The sequence below is a fragment of the Labeo rohita genome, chromosome 21, assembly GCF_022985175.1.
Source record: "Labeo rohita strain BAU-BD-2019 chromosome 21, IGBB_LRoh.1.0, whole genome shotgun sequence".
NCBI lineage: Eukaryota > Metazoa > Chordata > Actinopteri > Cypriniformes > Cyprinidae > Labeo > Labeo rohita.
In genome coordinates this window covers 26,008,021-26,032,152 of record NC_066889.1, presented here as the reverse complement: position 1 = coordinate 26,032,152, position 24,132 = coordinate 26,008,021, and the positions used below count along the sequence as shown (strand labels likewise).

The 24,132-nt window shown below is 32.8% G+C and overlaps 1 protein-coding gene across 2 annotated transcripts in view; it reads left to right on the top strand.

Moving 5' to 3' along the window:
* The window catches only part of ap3b1a (adaptor related protein complex 3 subunit beta 1a), a 75,907-nt gene extending 54,336 nt beyond the window's left edge, over nt 1-21,571 (top strand). The window contains exons 24-27 of one of the 2 annotated variants that reach the window (XM_051093316.1): nt 2,002-2,086; nt 4,822-4,919; nt 10,107-10,245; nt 20,917-21,571. In XM_051093316.1, the coding sequence (XP_050949273.1) occupies nt 2,002-2,086; nt 4,822-4,919; nt 10,107-10,245; nt 20,917-21,073 (479 nt within the window). In that variant the 3' untranslated portion in view covers nt 21,074-21,571. The remainder of the gene's footprint in view (nt 1-2,001; nt 2,087-4,821; nt 4,920-10,106; nt 10,246-20,916) is intronic. The other variant, XM_051093315.1, reaches the window with a different exon arrangement.
* Nucleotides 21,572-24,132: the final 2,561 nt, after the last annotated feature.

Below are 24,132 nucleotides of genomic sequence, written 5' to 3'. Positions count from 1 at the left end.
TTTTTCCCTTTATTTCCTTCGGTTCTTCCTTCTTTAGTTTTTTCTTCCGTTCTGTCATTTTGTCATTTTTTTTCTCCATTTTTTCCAACTTCACCGCTTCCTATCTCTCGTTATTTTGCCCTCCCTTCCTTCCTTTCTTTTCATCAGTATTGTGTTTCTTCCATCCTTCTCACCTTCCTTTGTTTCTTGTTGCATTTCTTCTTTTGTTTATCCTTCCTTCCTTCCTTTTTTCCTTCATTTTGCTTTTTCTTGCCTACTTCCTTTATTCCATTATTTCGTCCCTCCAGTTTTCCTTACTTTCTTGCCTCTGACTTTCTTTACTTTCTCCTTTCTGGTCTTCCTTACTTTTTTTCCTTTATTTCCTTAAGTTTTTCTTTTATTATTTCTTTCCTTTTTCCTTCCTTCCTTCCAAACTTCTTTCCTTTTTTCTCACATCCTTCATTCTGTTCTTCATTTCACTCTTCGGCCTCAATCATTACTGTCTTCCTTTTGGCCTTCTTTACTTTCTATCTCCTGACCTTCCATCCTTTCTTGCTTCTTTCCATTTCTTACTTCCTTCAGTTGTTTCTTCCTTCCTTCCTTCCTTTATTTCCTTTTCCATCTATTGTTCCAGCCTTCCTTACTCTCTTTCTTCTGTCTATCTTTACTTCTGTCTGTTCCATTTGTCCTTTCCTGACTTCTTTCCATCTGTTTTCTTCCATTCATTCCATCCTTGTCTTTTCTTCCCCACTATTTTCCATCTTCCCTGCTTCCTTTCTTTCTTCCTTCTCTTTCCTTCCTTTGTTCTTTCCTTCCTTTCTACTGTCCCTTCTTTCTTCCATCATTCTCACCTTCCTTTTATTTATCCTTCCTTCTTTCCTTCATTTTGATTTTTCTTGCCTACTTTCATTGTTATTTCATCCTTCCAAATTTTCTTGCTTTCTTCCTTCTCACCTTCTTTACTCTCTTTCTTCTGCTCTTCCTTACTTTCTTCATTCTTTCCTTCTTCATTTCTTCTTTCTTACCTTCCCCCGTTTTTTTTGTTTCTTGTTTCCTTCATTCTGTTATTTCTTCATTTCATTCTTCGGCCTCCCTCATTACTGCCTTCCTTCTAGCCTTCTTTACTTTCTACCTTTCTATCTTTCTATCTTTACTTCCTTCTGTTCCGTTTGTCCATATGTCCTTTCCTGATTTCTTTCCATCCTTCCTTCCTTCTATCTCTTTTCTTACTTCCATCCTTCTGACCTTCCTTTTCCATCCATTCCATCCTTGTCTTTTTTTTCCCCCATTTTCCATCTTCCCTGCTTCCTTCCTTTCTTCCTTCTCTTTCCTTCCTTTGTTCTTTCCTTCCTTTCCACTCTCTTTCCTTTCCACCTTTCCTTCTTCATTTCTTCTTTCTTACCTTCCCTCCTTCCTTTTGTTTCTTGCTTTCTTCATTCTGTTATTTCTTCCTTTCATTCTTCGGCCTCCCTCATTACTGTCTTCCTTTTGGCTTTCTTTACTTTCTATCTCCTGGCCTTCCATCCTTTTTTGTTTCTTTCCATCCTTACTTTCTTCTGTTTTTCTTCCTTCCTTCTTCATTTCCTTTTTAGTTCCAGCTTTCTTTACTGTCTTTCTTCTAACTTCACTTTCTTCTGTTCCGTTTGTCCATGTCCTTTCCTGACTTCTTTCCATCCTTCCTTCCTTCCATCTGTTTTCTTACTTCCATCCTTCTGACCTTTTCCCCTTATTTACTTCCTTCCTTCTTGCTTAGTTTTTTCCTCCATTCCATCATTGTCTTTTCCTTTGTTTTTTGCCCTTCCTTCCTTTTGTTTTTCTTCATTCCATCCATCCTTACTTCCTTTCTTCTCTCTTTACTTTCTTTAGTTCAACCTTTATACTTCCTGTCCATCCTTACTCCCTTATTTCCTTCCGTTCTCGATGTTGCTTTGATGTTTTTTGTATCTTTCTCTATAGAATTATATTCATCTTATGGTTTTGATCGTTCAGACAGCTTGCTAACAGATCTTTCTCTTTCTTCAGAGCGTTTGGAGCAGCAGGCGTCAATAACAGTGTCCATGGGCGTCGACTTCAATGACTCCACACAAGCTGCAAACTTCCAACTATGGTAACAGTTCACTAAATACTGCATAACATAACAGTAAACATTGTTAAGAGGAGCCAGAATCATTAAATCCCTCACAATCTTCATCCCTACCTCAAGTTAATGTGCTTTAGTAGCACTGAAACCCTTAGATCAGGTCACTAACACATCTGAGAGTGAGGCACGATGGTGTTCGCTTACCTCTAAAAACAACGATCAGCAAAAACATTAATACACACTCATAATGTGTGCACGTTATGATGGCGCTAGCATGTCATTATACAGATTAAATTACTGTTGTTCATTATCCTTACACAGGGCGAAATAAGACAATATTAATTGTTCCCCTTTTCAATACGTTTTAAAAAATAAATTATTACCGAATTGTGTGAATGGTAATAATATGCATTACATTTTTTTAATAATCTAATTTAGAGTGATTATGCTTCTCCACAAAGCTTGTAATTGTTTTTTCTTTTTTCGATTACGCCAGAGGCTTTTGTGATCGATACAGTGAAATAGCCAGGCGTGAATAACATCACCATAAACAGCCGAGCTGAAGAGAGGGAGCGAGCGACCGACCGCTAGATTATGTGTGCTAATGGAGCCAATGTGAGTTCAATGACATGGAGACGAGTGGGCGCAGGTCAGGCCTGCACGCGTGTCTGTGGCCCCGGACGAAAGCCGAGCTCACGGAGTCGGTTTAAGGAGGGATTCGGCACCTCTCTATCGCGGCTACGTCAAGAGATTATGCCGTATTAGAAAGAAATACCTGGATTTACTTTGCACGTTGATCCCTAGCCCGCTTATTTGGTCTCTGAATCTTTCTCAAGCCTGTTTCCCCTCATCACCTGATCTCCGTGGTGCCCCTGTTCTCCCGCTCCTGGATTCTCTCCTTATTGGCTTCCTATTTCCCAGCCTGCCGCTCTTCATGATAGGACTTTAATGTCAGATTTCGGTCTTTATCGGAGTACCTGACGCTCTTCTTTCCTATGGCAGGCCACAAACAGTGATGATGCTAATCAATACGAATATGAAAATAGAAATGACTTTCATCCTTCCGTCTCCCTCTTTCTTTTTCTCCGTATTTGGTCTCTCCCCGTCGGTGGATCAGTGATGATTGATCCAGTGGGATGGTAATAACGGTTCTGTTTCTCAGCTAATTGGCTACTTACAAAGTAAATTGGCAAACCTGACAATCAATAACTTTATTCTTTTACTCTTTTGGGATGAGAGGAGGGACCGAAAACAAAATAGATTGGGTTTCAGTCTTTCTCGTAGATGTAAAATGTTTTTGCTTGTTTAAAAACTGTGAAACAGTGTGTTAGCTTCCCTGAAATGTTATACGGCTTTATCACATCAATTCTTTAGTTAACATCACTTCAAAATTGACTCTATTTACTTTTTCACTTAGAAATTTAAAACTATATCACAATACTGAACTGACGAATGCATTACTTAAAGAGACATAAAATGCTCCTACATACAATTTTATATAGTATAATGCCTTATATTGTACCAAATAAAATTTCTAAAAAAATTTAGGTTAGATTTTTAAATGATTTTGAAGTCTCTTATGCTCACTACGGCTGCATTTATTTGATTAAAAGTAGAGTAAAAACTGTAAAATTGTGAAAAATTATTACAGTTTAAAATAAATGTTTTCTAATTTAATACAATTCAAAATTAAATTTATTTAGTTGATGCAATGCTGAATTTTCAGCACCATTACTCCAGTATTCAGTGTCACATGATCCTTCGTTATAATTATTCATAACAATATAGAAGTGTTTACTGTCTATTTTGATCAATTTAATGTGTCATTGCGAAATAAAAGTGTTCATTTACAATGTTATAACTTCCGTTAAAAAATTTGGGGTTAGATTTTTAAATGTTTCGTCTTTTAAAAGTCTCGTATGCTTACTAAGGCTGCATTTATTTGATTAAAAATACAGTAAAAATGTAAAAAATTGGAAATATTTTTACAGTTTAAAATAACTCTTTTCTATTTGAGTATATTTAAAAATGGAATTTATTCCTTTTATGCAACACTGAATTTTCAACATCATTACTCCAGTATTCAGTGTCACATGATCCTTCAGAAATCATTCAGATATACTGATTTTCTGCTCAAGAAACATTTTTGATTATCAGTGTTTTTGTAAAAATATAGAAGTGTTTACAGTCTATTTTAATCAATTTAATGCATCGTTGCTGAATAAAAGTGTTCATTTATAATATAAATACTACCATTCAACAATATGGGGTTAGATTTTTAATTGTTTTTTAAGTCTCTTATGCTCACCAAGGCTGCATTTATTTGATTTAAAATACAGTAAAAACTGTTAAATTGTGAAATATTATTACAGTTTACAATAAATGTTTTTGATTTAAATATAATTCAAAATGTAATTTATTCCTTTGACGCAACGCTCAGTTTTCAGCTTCATTAATCCAGTCTTCAGTGTCACATGATCTTTCAGAAATCATTCTAATATGCTGAGTAGCGGATTTTGGATTCTTTGATGAACAGAAAGTTCAAAAGTAAACGAGATGGACATTTTTGGTAACAATGTAGAAGTGTTTACTGTCACTTTGATCAATTTAATGCATCCTTACTGAATACAAGTATACATTTTTTTCCTAAACTCTCTTACTAAGCAGAAACTTTTGACCAGTACTGTATATTTACAAGGGAATCACAGAAAAAGATGGACAGGTGTGTGGTGACCTTACGGTGCTGTTCTCTCTTCTTTCAGTACTAAAGAAGATGAATTCAACGTGTCTGTCCAGCCTGCGGTAGGAGAGCTGCTGCTGCCCGTCACCATGAGCGAAGCAGACTTCACCAAAGAGCAGGGTAATACAAACACCTCTTAGCACTTACAACACAGCACTGATGCTGTAAACACCCAGAAATAACACTTAAATGCCTCAAAAATACAGCACTGTTTCATCTTCAAAAACGTCTACACACCACTCTCAGAAACCTCAAAAACAGTACTGGGCTGGGTGATTTTATATAAACAACATTTTAAGCCCATGCTCTGAAATAGTCTGAGGAAATGTTGTTTTCCACCCTGTTGAATGCAAGAAGTAAAAAACACTCAAAAGTGAACCCAAAGAAGAATGTTACCTATTTTTTTTATGCATGTAGTAGTGCATTGAAAAGTGCATGAGTTGTGAACTGATACAAACTAATTTTTGCATGTATTGAGCTTGCATACTCAAAAGATGATCAAAGTTCTTAACAAGGTCATGCAAGTTGTGAAACAAGGATGGATAGTGAAGCTAGTTTAATGATAATTATTAGAAAACTTATAAAAAGAGTCATACTTACACATGGACTCCAGGGCTGACCACTCTTCTTTTTTTTTTTCTTTTTTTTTTCACCACTTTGAATGTTTGCGATGTTTAGTTGATGATAGGCGTGCACCTTCGAAAAACTTTTCACATTTAAACTTGGTTATTTAAGCACACAGAATATCTCTTGAAATACTGTCCCTGCTCTTTAAAAATGTCCCTCTGAATATACCTGCTGATGCAGAAAGCTCAGACAGGCTAATCTGACACACATAGTACGCTTTACATGCACTGCTAGCATCTCCACTGAAGGCCAAAACAAGTTGTCCAATGAGATCTAGAACTGACGCGTGTGACCTGTTCTCCGCAGGGCGCTGGGGGTCCTAAGTTTTTGTTAGAAACTGATTGGTATGACTTTTTAAACATCTGCTTTCTTAGCTTTTGACATTGTCCTCAGCCATGTATTTTTTTTTTTTTTCAGTCTTAAAATGCTTTTTACTTTCAGTGGTTGAAATTGCTAATTCCTTCACATTTCTCTTGAATAAGTAATTACTTTGGGTTATTATAGTTAACTAAAACTAACACCATTAAAAAAAATATATATATATATTATTTATTTGTGACCGTGAACATCAAGGCCAGTCTTAAGTAGCACGGGTATATTTGTAGCAATAGCCAAAAATACATTTTATGGGTCAAAATTATCAATTTTTCTTTTATGCCAAAAATCATTAGGATATTAAGTAAAGATGATGTTCCATGAAGATATTTTGTAATTTTTTATTTTATTTTTTTTTTTTGGTTTTGTGGTCCAGGGTCACATTTATTAATTTTTCTTATCATTTCTTATTATTTAGTTTAAATTAACATAGTAAATTAACTAACTAAATAAAATTGCTATAAAAATAACTAACAAAAACTAAAAATGAATAAAAAGCCATATAGTTAATAATAACTGTATAGTTAAAAATTAATAACTTTATAATAAAAATGACAAAAGCACACAGCAAAATTACTTAAACTTCAATTAAAATAAAAGTTAAAATAAAAAAAAACAGTAAATTTGTGAAAAATTATTAGTTTAAAATAAATATTCTCTAATTTAATATAATTCAAAATGTAATTTATTTCTTTGATGCAACGCTGAATTTTCAGTATCATTACTCCAGTCTTCATTGTCACATGATCCTTCAGAAATCATTCTAATACACTGATTTGCTGCTTAAGAAACATTTCTCTTTTTTGATCAATTTAACACATCCGTGCTAAATAAAAATGTTAATTTACAATATAAATACTACCGTTCAAAAATTTGATTTTTAGATGTTTTTGAAGTCTCATATTCTTACCAAAGCTGCATTTATGTGATGAAATATACAGTAAAATTTATTTTAAATTACAGTTTAAAATAAATGTTTTCTATTTGCACAGTCAATGTCTCAATCAATCATGTAAATTTGGGGGCGGGACTATGTTTCCCTGACCAATGACAGACTGGGTACACAAAACCTGTTTAAAACCGTTATTATTTTTGTGCTTTCCTGTTGTTTTTGAGTTAAAACTGTTTGTTTTTTTTACATTTTTAAAATACATTTTTAATATATTTTAATAATTTTTTAACCAATTTTATCTAAACAGTGATAGACAGGGTCCGGAAACCTGTTTAATAACAGTATTTTTTGCATTTTTGTCTTACGTTAGTGACGCAGAAACGCATTTTACCTTTAAACTTCTCCTGATCAAATTTGTTTCTCCTTCCTTAGCGCAACAAACCATTCCAGCTGATAGAACCAAACACAAGCATGGGAAAACCAAATAAATGGAAGCCAAGAAGAGAAAAGCTTGGTTTAGCGTGCATCTGGCTTGTTCAGATGCTTTTCGGGAACGCACACACATGCAACACACACACACCTGGCCCGTTCAAATACCTTTCTCCGCTTTACGGCCCAACATTAGGCCGACATAATGAAGCAGACGCTCTTCGAAAGAAACGGCGGGTTTGATTTTTCATTTACGCTCAATGGATTCCTGCCTTGTCTTTTTAGAGAGCCGCCTATACCTTCACTCAGGACGACACGCGTGCGCGCACATTTTAATGAGCGAAGAGAGTGCTTCCCGCCTCACTATTTACAGACGAGGAACAGGAAGTAAGGCGCTTTTTATAGCCAATCATTTATTCTTAATTGGTTGCTGTGGCAAAGGCTTTTAGCATAAGCCGCGCTATATTCATTTACTCCACATTTTCTCTACAATAGAGCCTAATGGACAGATTTAAGACTTTAAATGAGCACTCTCAAAACCTTGCCCCCTAAACGAGAGAGCGAGCCCGTGCGTGCGTTTGCACGTATCACTGTGCACTCTCACATCCATGCCGTTTGAAAGCCAAGCTGAAGTGGGCTGTAGTTTGTGCCTTTCAGAAAGAAAAGCACCCGGTCTGTCTGTGTTTTTTAAGTGAAACACAACATTTTCATTTAGTCCAGTTTGGACGCATTAAGCCGTATTGTCTGCGCGTGTTTCCCTGAAGAAGCTTGTTAAGGAGCGGCGGCGTGCTGCTTTTATGTGCTTGTTACCGCTCGACGAGGCTTATTCACGCCGTCTCCGGCTAATGTCCTGCACGGCCGCCGTGTTTCCCCGCTCGCTTTAGTCTTAATCAAGTCTAGTGGTTCAACGCGGCCCACAAATATCGCATGCTCTTACCGAAGGCCGAGATTGTTTCGACCCCCGGTACTTTTCGTTCTGCGGATGTTAAATATGAAAGAATGCACACGTATACATACTAGGTTTGTCTTTCTGCAAATCAAATGCAGGTTTGCTAAAAGCTTTATGCAGAAGGGATGTTTGTTTAAGTTCAAGTTTTAAGATTTTATAAGGGATCGGTCATTCAAAAATGAAAATCACCCTCATGTTGTTTTAAACCTGAATGATTTTTTTTGTTTTTCCCAGTGGAAAATGTAAGATATTTTTCAAAATCCCAGAAATTTTGGTATATTCACTACACAAAACTAAAGTTGCAAATCTCTTCCTCTCATACTTCTTTACTTGAATATATCCCTTTTTTATAGTAGTTTTATGAACTTTTTTTGTACTTTTTAATTTTTTTAGCGTGACAGTCCATATATATATATATATATATATATATATATATATACTTACAGTTGAGATCTTTTACATACAATCCAAAAGAGAAAAATAATAGGTGAATTTATAATAAAATAAAAACAACCCTGTTCAAAAATTTTACTTGATTCTTAACACTGTGTTGTTGCCTGAATGATCCACAGCTGTGTTTTTTGTTTAGTGATAGTTGTTCATGAGTCCTTTGTTTGTCCTGAACAGTTAAAACTGCCTGCTGTTCTTCAAAAAAATCCTTTATGTCCCACAAATTCTTTGGTTTTTCAGCATTTTTGTGTATTTGAACCTTTTCCAACAATGACTTTATGATTTTGAGATCCATCTTTCCACACTGAGGACAACTGAGGGACTCATATGCAACTATTACAGAAGGTTCAAAGACTCACTGATGCTTCAGAAGGAAAAACGATGCATTAAGAGCCAGGGGTGAAAACTTTTGAACAGAACGTAGATGAGTACATTTTTCTTATTTTGTCTAGATATCATATTTTTTTCACATAGTACTGCCCTTCAGAAGCTACAAAAGATACTTGCATGTTTCCCAGAAGACAAACTAAGTTAAATTTATCCTGATCTTTAAATTCCAAAAGTTTTCACCCCCCCAGCTCTTAATGCATCGTGTTTCTTTCTGAAGCATCAGTGAGTGTTTGAACCTTCTGTGATAGTTGCATATGAGTCCCTCAGTTGTCCTCAGTGTGAAAAGATGGATCTCAAAATCGAACAGTCATTGTTAGAAAGGGTTCATATACACAAAAATGCTGAAAAACTACAGAATTTGTGGGACTCAACGATTTTTCTGAAGAACAGCGGCCAGTTTAACTGTTCAGGAAAAACAACGGACTCATGAACAATATCACTAAACAAAAAAAAACAGCTGTGGATCATTCAGGTAACAAAATAGTATTAAAAATCAAGCGTATGTAAACTTTTAAACAGGGTCATTTTTATCAATTTTATAAACTATTATTTTCTCTTGTGGACTATGTGTAAATAATTAACATTTTGCAGATTTTGCAAGGTGTATGTAAACTTTTGACCTCAACTGTATATGTACATAAAACATTTATAATGTTACAAAAGTGTTCCATTTTAAATAAAAGCTGTTCTTTTGAACTTTCTTTTCATCAAAGAAATCAGAATTTGGAAAAATCAGTTTTCACAGCAGCAAAACCTTTTAAACATTGATAACAAATGTTTCTAGAGCAGCAAATCAGCATGTTATAATGATTTCTGAAAGATCATCTGACACTGAAAACTGGAGTAAATAATATTTTTGTAATATTACTGTTTGGACTGTATTTTTGATTGCTTAGCATGAAACTTTTGAAAACATTCCACACTTTTGAACAATGTGATTACTACAAATGTATTTATTTTTTTGTTTTTAATTTCTCAAATTTATAAACAAGCACCTGCTGTTATATGCAGCAGATATATGCACAAAACCTGTGTCTCTTCTACTGTAAGTGTGAATCCAGCTTGAGCTCCCAGAACAATTTAAATAAAATAAAAGAAATGATGCAAATTGATGTTTTTTCATCTGTTTTCCTGAATTCCCCTGTAGAGGCTAGATTATTAAAAGTGTAAAACTAATGTTTATTTCTGTGTTCAGGTAAACTGGTGGGCATGAACGAGTCGTCGGCAACAATTACAATGACGCCAGAAAACGTCTCCAGCCAGTCAGTAAACAGAAAGGTGGTGACAGTTGCCAACCTAGGTGTGATTCCATCCAGTCAGGACAACATACAGAGGTAAAAATAAAGAAAATGTCCTGTTTCTTAGAAACTATATATGTTCAGTTTTACTGTTGTATTTTATACCCTGTGTTTTTATATTGTAATAGCTTTCACTTCTCTTCAGAAACTTGTGTTTGTCATACCTTGTTATACTTCAGGGAAAGTTTTGCTAAAAAATGTCCCTGAAAGTTGGGAATGGTGTTAAAAGGAAAAGTGATTCTTAACTAAAGTAAACAATGTTTTTTTTTCCTAAAATGCAGTTTGCAGTGTTTTTAAGTGGCGTAATTAGGCATTCGGGTTGCATGTACTTTTCTAAAAATGTGTATTTTGCGGAGTAATTACCATAGGACGTCTTTCTGACTTTGTAAAGGACTATTGCAGGCAAAACTTTCATACACACGCAGCCTTTTTTTGCTGACACACAGACAAACTTATTTGTCTCTGTCTCATATATGCACACAAACACTGTGACGTTTGGTCTGGACTTTGGGGCAGTCTGATGCAGGCTAATTTAATTATAAAATATGAGCGAATATGAAAGCACCTTGAGAAGCATTAAAATCTTCCTCGCAAGGACACACAGCACACGGGCTGAGTGGAAATCAATGGCCGCAGGTCTGTGGAAAAGGCCTATATTTCATTTAGAATACGCAATCGGGCAAATGAGAGCATGTCATCAATCACACGGCTGTTTCTTAACAGACATCCCGAAAAAAAACTCTCCTTTATCCTTCCTCTACAAACCATGGGACACTTTTACACTCATAAACAAACGGCGATGTCCTGTGTGAGTTTTCACTAAGTTGTTACTGTACAATTCTAATAATGCTGTTTTCTTTTATCTTTTTGTAAAGCAGTTTAGATTGTAATTGGTTCATGAAGTCTTTAACAGATAATAACAAATCAATATAATTAGATACACATTTAATTTGAGTGTTTTCTTTGTGTTAGAATGTAAAAAATATTTTTTTTGTCACAGTCCTAACTGGTGTCCTTTTTACCTCAGAAGCTTCTTTTAAGGTCTGTGTTTTCCTTCATTGTCCCAATTATGTGCAACTCCAACACAAACGGATTCAGTATATGGTTTCTGTTTCCAAGTTGGACACATTTTTAGTGCTAATAGTATACTTTTGTTGTACTCCTCCCAGCTGTTGTTAACTATTTATGCACAAAGTCATGCACTTTCTGTGGTTAATTATACCTGCTGCTCCAGTCGAGCTAATTGACCCAGTTCTTTAGTGAATTATGGGTGTTTGTGAGTTGCAGTTGTTCTGTTTGGCAGCAGGGGGCAGCACTGCTTCTGTGTTCAGCCGCAGCGGGAGAATGCGAGAAATCCAGGGGAGCCGCTTCTAAATGAGCTTGAAAAACAGAGCCTCTGTTCTTGTCCTTCTCTAGATCGCAGAAGGAAAACATTCTGTCCTCTGTGTTACTAAACAGCAACCGAATGAGTCACAGCTATTCTGCTACACTGTTATTTTTTTATCAAGCCAAACAACAACAGTCATAAGCAGTGGACATATCATAAGATGATTTTGTTGTGTGTATGTTTAATGTTAGTCCGAGGGTTGACTGAACAACTGGTCAACTTATCTGCCTTTTTATTGCACAAAAGTATCATAGTGTTAACGCAGGAGAATGGAAATGTTACTGCATACATACACACATACATACATACATTTAAATATATAGTATCCATTACTTTAAATTTGTTATATATACATGTATAACGTATATATAACAGGATGCATTTGTGAATATATTTTATATTCATATATAATATATATGGTCATATATATATATATATATATATATATATATATATATACATAATATTTAATATATATTAAATGTATTATATATACATTTAAAGATATAATATAAAAAGTTAGTAACATAAAATGTGGATTTGTTTAAATATATAAATAAATGTTTATATATATATATAATTTACATAATATTATGATATTATTAATATATATGTTTTTATTAACATATAATTAATATTACATATATATTTATTATTAATATATAATTATATATATATATATATATATATATATATATATATATATATATATATATATATATATCGATTTGTTTTTATATATAATATTATATATATTATATTATGATATTATTAATACGTTTATTATTAGCATATAATTAACATATATATATATATATATATATATATATAGATTGTTTATATATAATTTCTATAATATGATATTATTATTAATATTTTTTTTATTAACATATAATACTTTTATTCACCAACATGTATTAAGTTAATAATTAAAAGTTTATTAAAAGTTAATAATAAATAATTTACATTGTTATGCATTTATATTTTGATAAACACTGTATATTATATTATTATTAGTAGTAGTAGTATATACGTTTATTACTATAACATATAATTAACAAATATAGAAGGTATTTACATAAAATGTGGATTTGTTAAAAATATTATAATAGAAGTTATTTACATAAAATATGGATTTGTTAAAATATAATAATATATGACTATTAATATATTACTTCTATGTTACTTATATTATTTTATATAATATGCATTTTATATATCTGTTCATATACATGTATGCATTATATTATGATAATGTGTATGTTATATTATTATTACTAATATAAGTTTATTATTAACATACAATTAACTAATATAGATGTTATTTACATAAAATATATATTATTACATTTTTATGTATATATAAGATGTATTTATAAATATATAGTATATCAGTTAATATATGTATAATATTAATATAAGATTCGTAAATATTTGTAAATTCATACATATTTGTAAATTCATAAAACTTTATGCATATATATTTATAAAATAATATGTATTAAATTTAACTAAAACTGCTTGAGAATTATTGATAGCTGATTAATAACACATTTGGAACTTTGGAACCTTCTTGGAACTTTTTCTATAACAGGACAACAGGTGGATCAACATCTGTCCTCCTTTAAAATGTGGATTGAGATTCATCAAGGCTTTGTCTTTGGTTCCTTTCAGTATGTTCTTTGCTTCTGTCTTCACTGAGTCATCATATTAAGTTTTGGAAGAGCCTCGTGAAATCCGTCTCCTGCTCCTAAAATGCATGCTTTTTAGTTTGTGTGCTCTTTTCTCCTCTGTGTGTTAGTTAGTTCGCAGCTGTGTGAGTGGAATTTGTTTCCGAGAAGAGGAGAGAAGCTTGTCCTTCATTTTGGAGAGGGACAGCTGGTCATCTGGTCACTCACATTAACCTCTATTAGTACAGAGGACTCTTAAAACAGACACACTCGCTCACACACAAACATACTTGGCACGGACATTTGGCAATTGATGACTAAACCCCTCTCTGCAGATTTGAGGACACAGAGGAACAAGATAGCAGAATAAGGCTTTACCATATGGTGCATCCAGTGCACAACATTTGCTTTCATGACTGGTTTCTGAATGCTGGCTTTTCCAAATACGTGAATAGGAAATTTAGTGAGAGTGGTTAACCGTTACGGGTCAGTGATGACCAATACCAATCTTATGGGATTAAGTAGCTTTTAAGAAAACATGTCACCTTAAAATAGAAAATAAATACTATGCATAAAGAAAATGAAGCCCATTTTAAAACCATTAGTTATTAGTTATATATATAATTTTTTTTTAACTGACAGCACATTTTCCCCAAAAATTATAGTAATGCACTGTTATTTTTATTTTTTTTTAAGAAATATTTAATATATTGCTATATTCATTAATGTATATGTTTTAATACATGATATATAAAAATAATATTTTTATACTTATTCAGTGCCAATTTTATGGTGTAATTAAGTATATTTTATATATCTGTTTGTATGTTTAATATACATATACTTTTCAGATTGTTTTTGTTACATTGTTTTAAATGAAGGTAATACAGTAGGCTCTACCATGGTTCATAAATACGTAAATATGTCACTATTGTTTGTTTATTTTATTTTATTTAATTTCATCATATTTTATGTTTTATGTTATTTTATTCGATTTTATTTAACATTACGAACAAAGAAAGACGAATATTAATTGTCATTAATATTATTTCACATTTCAAAAAGGCTTTATTTTACTTTAAGTAAAATAAATATTTAAAAAATTATTTAAAATTTATTTATTAATTTTTATAAATGTATTTTATTTTATGGAAAAAAGAATTAAAGAAATTTACATAATTCATGAATATTATTTCACAGTTCAGAAATAGAAAGAAGAATTAAGGAAATGTACATAATTGTCATCAAGGCATCATTTTATTTGAGTAAAATAAATATTTTACAAATTTATTTCTGTTTATTAGTTTCTTATAAATGTATTTATTTTTAGGTAGTATTTATTTTATTTTATTGCAAGAAGAGTTAGGGAAATGTACATAATTGTCATGAATATTATTTCACAATTCAATTAGGCTTCATTTTCCTTTAAGTAAAAAAAAAATATATTTTTAACATTTATTTATGTTTATTTATTTTTATAAATTTTATTTTATTTTATTTTAAAAATAAATATTATTTTATTATAAAATAAATATTTGTAAAAAATATTACATTTATTTTTAGACATTTTATTAATTTTTACTTATTTTTTTATTAATTTATTTTATTTATCTATTTCTTTTTTGACATCTATTTAGATCATCACTTTCTCAGTAAAATGTCATCCAATAAAGTGGCCTGAGCAATGTTTCTTTCACTGTTTAGGTCCGTCTGTGAAACTGAATGATAACTGTTGCGTGTGAACAGGAATCTTACTAGTCCAGTCTTTAAGGTTGAATAAAGAGGCGACAGTCATTTAGTCTCTCTCTCTGTCTCCCTCTGATTAGGAGCAAGTGTTAGCGTGTGTGTGTGGATCGATAGCGGTCCGGCTGGCCAGTGCCGGGCTTCTGCTTTGCTTTTCTTTTCTTCCCACAGCCTCAATTAATCCAGTTCAGAGGCCCAGTGGTGACAGACCAGAATACCAATGACCCATTTAGAGCCTGAACCACACCGTATACAACACACACACACACACAGTGTGTAAAGCTGCTGTGGGTGTGTGAATGTTTATTTTGTGTGAGAATGAGCGACAGATAGACAGAGAGTTAAACCGAATGGCTGCCCAGTATCAGGACCTGCAGCTGTAATTGTAGCGTGTTTGTTTGTCTATATTTGTGTATGTAAGCTTAGAGAGCACTGAAATCATGTGAATGAAGTGGCTTTGGGTTATATCACACACTCACACAGGCTGTGCCTCAGGGCCGTGTTAAGTGCGTGTGTAAATAAGACTTTTATAAACTGACTCCATTAGTAGTGCCGCAGGGACTCCGAGATCAGAGTGTCAGCAGATATAATACACTAGATACCTGAAATACCTCTATATGTGTTTCTGCCTGTAAAACTATCTATACTTGACTGTTTATATATATGTCTGTCTGTGGTTCTATCTTTCTATCTATCTGTCATTCTGTCCATCGTTCTATCTGTCATTCTGTCCATCGCTCTTTCAACATTCTGTCATTTTGTCTATCTAAATATATCTATCTGTCATCTGTCTGTCTATCTATTGTTTTATCGCTGTATCGATCATTCTGTCCATCTACCATTTCATCCATCCATCCATCCATCATCTCTCTGTCTATCTATAGTCTATCATCTATCTATCATTCTATCTGTGGAACTATCTAGTATGACTGTTCATATCTATCCATCCATCCATTCATCCATCGCTCTAACATCTATCTTTCGTTCTGTCTATCAATCATTGTCTATCAATCATTCTGTCTGTCAATCGTTCTATCTATCTATCTATCGTTATATGTATCTTTCTATCTATCTGTCTATCGTTCTGTCTATCAGTTGTTCTTTAAATCTATTTATCTACAGTATGACTGATCATATCTATTCATCCATCATCACCCTATCTATCGTTCTATCATTCTATCTATCAATTGTTCTTTCTATCTATCTGTCTATCTATCTATCTATCGTTATCTGTCTGTCGTTCTATCTATTGTTCTGTCTGTCGTTCTATCTGTTGTTCTATCATTCTGTCTATCAGTCGTTCTTTTTTATCTATCATCTATCTATTTATCGTTCTGTCTATCAATCGTTCTTTCTATCTGTCTGTATATATATCTATCCTTCTGTCTATCAGTTGTTCTTTCTATCTCTATCTATCTATCTATCTATCTATCTATCTATCTATCTATCCATCATTCTATCGTTCTATCATTCTGTCGTTCTATCAGACGTTCTTTCTGTCTGTCTATATCTGTCGTTCTGTCTATCAATCGTTCTTTCTATCTATCTATCTATCTATCGTTCTATCGTTCTAGCGTTCTATCGTTCTATGGTTTTGTCTATCTATGGTTGTATCTATCCACCATTCTGTCTGTCTGTATCTATCTATCATCTGTCTATCTATTGTTTTTCACTGTATCGATCGTTCTGTCCATCCATCATCAATCATCTGTCTATCTATCATTTTATTGTTGTATCTATTGTTCTATCTGTCATTCTATCCATCTATCGATCTATCTATCTATCTATCTATCTATCTGTCTATCTATCTATCTATCGTTCTATTTATCATTCTATCATTTTATCTGTCGTTATATCGTTCTATTATTTCATCTGTTGTTCTGATCTAACGTGTGTGTTGATTTGTTGATTATCATTCTATCAGTCATTCTATCTATCTATCGTTCTATCTATCGTTCTATCTATCGTTCTATCATTCTATCATTCTATTTATCATTTTATCTGTCGTTATATTGTTCTATTATTCCATCTGTCGTTCTGATCTAACGTGTGTGTGTTGATTGTTGATTATCATTCTATCATTCTATCAGTCGTTCTATATATGTATGTATGTATCTATCTATCTATCGTTCTATTGTTCTATCGTTCTATCATTCTATTTATCATTCTATCATGTTATCTGTCGTTCTCTCGTTCTATTATTCAATCTATCGTTCTGATCTAACGTGAGTGTGTGTGTGTGTGTGTGTGTGTGTTGATTGTCAGATGTGACGCCCTCTCCAGTTGTTTAGCAGTAGCTCTGACGGCTGTTGTGTCTCATGCTGTCATGGCTAAATGGTGGCCATTGTGTGTGTGTGAGTGCGTGAGACAGCGAGTTTGGGAGTAAAAGAGGGGCCTCCTGGTGGGACGGGGGGTATGTGTGCTTCTCAGTGCTAAATGGGGTCCCCGTGTGTGAGGGTGTGTGCTAAACGGTTCATTGTTGTATAATAGGCTGTGTAAATGGGAGGCAGATGGCAGTGTATCAGGCACGTGGGTCCCCCTCAGTGAGAGAGGGAAGGAGAGACAGACAGGAAGGAGGTACAAGGGCGCAGGGGTCGGACAGGGTCGTGTCTGCACTGTCAGTGGAGCCGTGTGTGGTACGTTCACTAGTGTTTCCAGTCTGTGACGTTACCACGGTTACTGGACGCCAGGAATTCTCCCACAGCGCTATGGAACGGTTCATTAGTACAGTTGATCTCTATTATTACTTTAGCTCACTCTGGTTTACATGCATCATACTGTTACAGGACAATGACAACACATCCATTTACATTTTAGCAATGGGTTTTATTTTGCATGTTAAAATCAACAGTTCCTTTTCAAGATGTTTGGTCAAAAAGTGTTCCAGTCATGTGAAAATAAACCTGTTCACACGGCTGTACCTCTGTGCATAACTCATAGAAGCCCATTACTAACCTTAGTTGAGGGGAACTGTTTTACAGTACGTTTTACATTATACAGTATTCTTAAGACAGTTAATTGTAAGTGTAATTAGCAAGCCTTTTAGAATTTTCTCACATGGAAAAAAACAAAAAAAAACAAGATTATTTGTTTGGTTTAATTGATGGTTGTTTGTTTTTCTATTTATTATTTTCTTAATGTTAATTATTTTTACAATAAAGTTATTTATTCATCCATCCATCCATTTGTTTCTTCCTTTATTTCTTTTTTATTAGATTTTTTTTTTTAAATATATGTTGTATTTTCTGTTTTATTTCTTTAATTTTGTTTAGAAGATTATTTGTTTGTTTGGTTAAATTAGCATTTGTTTGTTTGTTGTTTTCCTTTTTTTCTTAGTGTTATTTATTTTTTCCATAAATATTAATTGTTTGTTTTATTTATTTATTAGTTTTATTTCTACTTTATTTGTTTTTGTTTTATTTTTGTTTTGTATTTCCATTGTTTGTTTTATTTTTTTGTTTTGTTTATTTTTACCATGAAGCTTATTTGTTTGGTTTATTTTATTTTAATAGTTTTGTTTATTTAATATTTCTATTTGTTTTATTTGATACTGTTTATTTATTTATCTTTCATTTTGTTTATTTTATACCATAAAGATTATTTGTTTGTTTGGTTAAATTAGTGGTTGATTGTTTGTTTTTCTTCTGTTTTTTTCTTATGGTTCTTTATTTTTCCATGAAGATTTATTTATTTGTTTTATTTCCTTTTATTTATTTCTGTTAGTTTTTATTTTATATTTTGTTTTGCATTTCCATTGTTTGTTTGTTTTATTTCTTTATTTTTTTATTTGTTTGGTTTAATTTAATTATGATTTTATTTATTTATTTGTTTGTTTAGATTTTTCCATAGTTTTATTTCTTGAAGTTTTTAGTTTTTTAGTCTTTATTTTTGTTGATTTATTTATATTTATATATATTTCACTTAATTTCATAGATTTTCTTCACCTTGTTCTTGCAATGAAAAACATCTGATTTGCATTAAGCACTCTCACTTCCAGGATGCCACTTTATGCAAAGAGGCATTCAGCATTGTGTTTTATTGTGCATATATTAACTGTATTGTGCCCTAACATCTTTTATTTAGAATATAGCAGAACGTCTTATAGCTTATTGTTGAAAGCACATGAATTGCATTGTGTTTTGCACTCTTTCAGGTATGCTACATTTGTGCAGATGCCAATAAAAGTGTGAAATACTCTAGCTTACAATTGCAACTTGAGTACTGCAAATAGTCTCTTTGGAAAAAAACTGCCTAAATGACTACATGTAAAAGTAAAGCATACTTGGTTTACGATATTAGTGTGAAATGACAAAACCAAATGAATTACCAAAGAAAATTAAAATTTCATTTCACTACTGGTTTGAGTGGTCTTCAATACTGCAACATAGATATCACACATTAACTCCCTTGGAGCTTTAATTATAATCATAGTATTGCTCAGTATGCTTTACTCCATCTCTACGAAGTTGATCTAGTCCTCTGGACTCTATTTAGTGCACACCCCCACATTGTGCTCCCTGTCTGTGAGCGGCTGCTGGGTTTGAGTCTGTGAGTGACAGGAGTGTGTCCCTTGGCCCCTAATAGCTTCTTAATCAGGCCAAATAATAGACTGCCATGCCTGTTCACCACACACACACTCTCACACTCACTCACTCCCCTTTCCCTCTCCAGTGCTCACATATGGGTATGGCCCATATATATGTTCTTATTAAATACATTTATTAATTAATGTATTAATTTACATATTTATTCATCATTAACTCTTGAAAACCTGATAATCATTTTGCAAAGTATTTTACTTTGCTGTAAGCACAAACTATAATTTATATTATATTATAGTTATGCAATATGAAATAACATTTACCTTACACAGTTAACAATATATATATTTTTTAGTTTTTTTTTCCAGTATATTTTATTTATTTATATCTAAAATCTAAGTATTGTGAATGTTTATTTTTATCAATTCAACTCAGAAATAATAAATGCTAGGATATTTTATAACTAATACATTAGCAGTAACTGTTGTTTGGCTATTATCATTATCACCTTCTTCTCAGATCATTAGTCAATCCTCCGCAAACACTGCAAATATATTGATTGTGGCAGGCACCTTTCATTTATTCTCTAATTTAGTTAATTTAAATATCATTCATAGTTCATGTACGTCATTTCAAGTTCATTGGTTACAGATTGGTATAACAGAAGAGTCATTTTTGGAAGAATACGAAGTGATAAATTGTGCACAATAATATTAAGGGTATTTGTTAAACTGTGTCAATTTTGAATTAATTGTGAAAGTCCAATATTAATATAATTTCTTTATTTATTGAATCGTTTTTAAGTGAACCCTTAGATCTAAAGTAAACTTAAGAAACTCTATGGAGGGTTTTAAATTGCTCTTTTATGGACCACAAAACCAGTCATAAGTAGCGTGGGTATATTTGTAGCAATAGCCAAAAATACATTGTATGGGTCAAAATTGATTTTTTTTTTTTTTTTTTTTTTTTTTTTTTTTTATGCCAAAAATCATTAGGATATTAAGATCATGTTCCATTAAGATATTTTGTAAATTTCCTACCTTAAATATATCAAAACTTAATTTTTGATTAGTAATATGCATTGCTAAGAACTTCATTTGGACAAATTTAAAGGCGATTTTTCGCCTTTTCTCAGATTCCAGATTTTCAAATAGTTGTATCTCGACCAAATATTGTCCTATTCTAACAAACCATACATCAATAGAAAGCTTTATTATTCAGGTTTTTCTATGTATAAATTGAGTCTTATGACTGGTTTTGTGGTTCAGCGTCACATATTTCAACTTGTTAGTCGCCATGAAAATAGCTGTTGCATGCCATTAAAACACCAACTAACCAACCAATCCATTTTTCTGTGTATTTCCAGGTTTGCTGGTAAGACGGTGAGTTCTGGATCTCTAGTCTTGGTGTCGGTCGTCCTGAAGGATCCTGACGCTGTGATCACCGTTAACACAGAGAAAACCGTAATGGGCTCTATGCTCCTGCGACAGTTAAAAACAGCCCTGACCAACAGCGCCCTGTAGAAAGAGATCAAACGCTCACCATCACCCATTCACACTCGCAAAATAAGTCACGGACAATTGCTGTTTTCAAATATCGCTCACTCTGGGTTATAATGACACTTGGGAGGATTTGTATTGTTTTGAAAAAGATGATAGAAAGATGGCTTCATATCTGTTCATGTCTCATTTCAAGAGGCTTTATGCCCCAAATATGCTTTGCACAAGTCAATGTCAATGTTCTTTGCTAATCTGAGAGATTTGACTCTATTCAAAAAGGCTTTTTAAGCTCAGTACTGACCGTTTGGACAGTGTCGGCATGATTTCATTTCATCTGATTTCCCTGATGACCTGATGCCGACTAGTATGTGCCGTTTTCTGTTCTTGTGTGACCAAAACATGCAAAGTTTCAATCCTATGTGAAGTGCCTTTCTTAAACTGATTGATCCAGACAGGAGTTACGTTTACTTATAATTACAGTGATTAAAAAGTATATGGAAACTGAGAAGTTCTTGTTTGGTTAGTTTATTTCTATCGTATTATACTGTGATTTGTTTTGTGATGTCATTGTCATATGATCACATGTTTAATGCTTGCTTACTGCTTCTGACACATATCTCTCTAAAATAGGTTTCTTAAGAGGGACACTGATTAAAACTAAAGTAATCATGTACGTGAGATGATGTCAGAACTAACTAGCTGCTAATTGAATGAGCCAAACAGGAGTTTTGTGTTGCAATTTAGTTTAGATTTTCTTGCAGTGTTCAGTATGAGGTATGGAGAACAGGTATGTATCGTAGTTCTTTTGAAGATGTTGATTATGACAGTGAAGATGTTTCTCAAATACCTTGTTAGGATTCAGTTAACATTGCAGGCCGTCCTGGACAGCACAAACACAACATTCAGTGCATCTGAAGGCTGGATCTGTCTCCACCAGTGGGAACTATAATTTTCTTAAAAGATAACAAACATGTTGAGAAGAACGACAGGTAAGAGGTGTCTGAAGAAGTTTCAGTTAGTATTATTAATATTGGTATCAGTAATATCAGTTAAAATTAGTAATATTAGTATATTAGTTAAATAATATTATTTAATGGATCTTGGTTAACATGAACTAACAATGAACAATTGTAGTTTTATTAATTAATGTTAGCACAGATAAACAGAATAGAATAAATACTGTAACAAATGTATCTGTCATTGTTAGTTAAGGATAGTTAATACGCTGATTAAAATGAACTAATGTGATCTAATTGTAAAGTGTTGCTGCCATATATCAAAAGTTTGGAAAAAATAAGATTTTCTTGTTTTTCAAAGTCTCTTAGGCTCATCAAATCTATATTTATTTGATCGAAAATGCTGTAAAATTATACAATATTACAATTAAACTGTTTTAAGTTAGTATTGTAGAACGTAAATAGAATGTTAAAAAAAAAAAAAAACATTTTTCCAAACTTAGTTGTTTAGGAGTATTCAGGTAATTCATTTTTTATATATTACATTTGGACCTGTTGGTTGGTTCTGTTTGGGTTTGGTGTTTTTGTGTCTGTGTTTTGGTTTGAAGTTTTTTTGTTTGTTTTTTTTGTTTGGTTTTGTCTGTTTTTCTTTGGTGTTTTAGTTTTGTTTGGAATTTTGGTTTGGTTTTTGATTTGATTTGGTGCTTTGTTTTTGTTTGGTTCTATTTAGGTTTGCTGTGGTGGTTTGGTATGTTTTGATTTGGTCTTGTTTTGTCTTGGTTTTGGTTTTGTTTGGGTTGGTTAGGTGCTTGGTTTGGTTTGGTTTGGTTTTGGTTTGCTTATGTTTTGCCTGGTTTTCTTTGATGTTTTAGTTCGGTTTGGAATTTTGGTTTGATTTGATGGTTTGGTTCTGTTTGGGTTTGCTGTGGTGGTATGGTTTTGTTTGGTCTTGTGTTTTGTTTTTAAGTATGGTGTTTTGTTTGGTTTAGGTTGGTTAGGTGTTTGGGTTGGTTTGGTGCTTTGTTTTGGTTTAGTTATGTTTTGTTTTGTTTGGTTTTGTCTGATTTTCTCTGTTTTTTTGGTTTGGTCTTGTGTTTTGTCTTTGTTTTGGTATGGTGTTGTGGTTTTGCTTTGTTTAGTTTGGGTTGGTTAGGTGTTTTGGTTTGGGTTGGTTTGGTGTTTTGGTTTAGTTGTGTTTTGTTTGGTTTTGTATGGTTTTCTCTGGTGGTTTGGTTTGGTTTTTTTTGGTCTTGTGTTTTGGTTTGGGTTGGTTTGGTGTTTTGGTTTAGTTATGTTTTGTTTGGTTTTGTCTGGTGTTCTCGGGTGTTTTGGTTTGGTTTGGTCTTGTTTTGTCTTTGTTTTGGTATGGTTTTTGGATTTGTGGATTTGTTTGGTTTGGGTTGGTTAGGTGTTTTGGTTTGGTCATGTTTTGTTTGGTTTTGTCTGTTTTTCTCTGGTGTTTTGGTTTGGTCTTGTGTTTTGTTTTGGTATGGTGTTTTGGTTTTGTTTTGTTTGGTTTGGTTTGGTGTTTTGTTTGGTTTTGTCTGGTTTTCTTTGGTTTGGAGTTTTAGTTTGGTTTTGGTTTGATTTGGTGTTTTGGTTCTGTTTGGGTTTGCTGTGGTGGTTTGGTTTTGGTTTGGTTTAGCCTTGTGTTTTGTTTTGAAATGGTGTTTTTGGTTTGGTGTTTTGGTATGTTTTTGGATTTGGTTTGGTGTTTTGGTTTTGTTTGGTTTTGGTTGTTTTGGTGTTTTGGGTTGGTTTGGCATTTTGAATTTGTTTTGTTGTGCTTGTTCTGGTTTGGTTTTTGTGTTATGTTGGTTTGGTTTGGTGTTTTGGGTTTGGTTTGGTATGTTCTGTTCTGTTTTGGTCCGGTCTGGTCCTAATGCAAGACTTTCTAATGCATCACAATCATTCATTTATTCATTTTGGTGTCCAAATAGCTTTGGGGGTCACAAATAACTATGTGTGTGTTTAATTTTAGTGTTTGTTCACATACAAATATTCAGTCCAATTTTCATTCCTACCATTTTACAGACGTTCATCAGTCCAGGATGCTGACATGAGACAAACTGATCATCATAACTAATGTCCAGTTAAGAAAGAATTGTAAGCTTTAATATTAAAAGA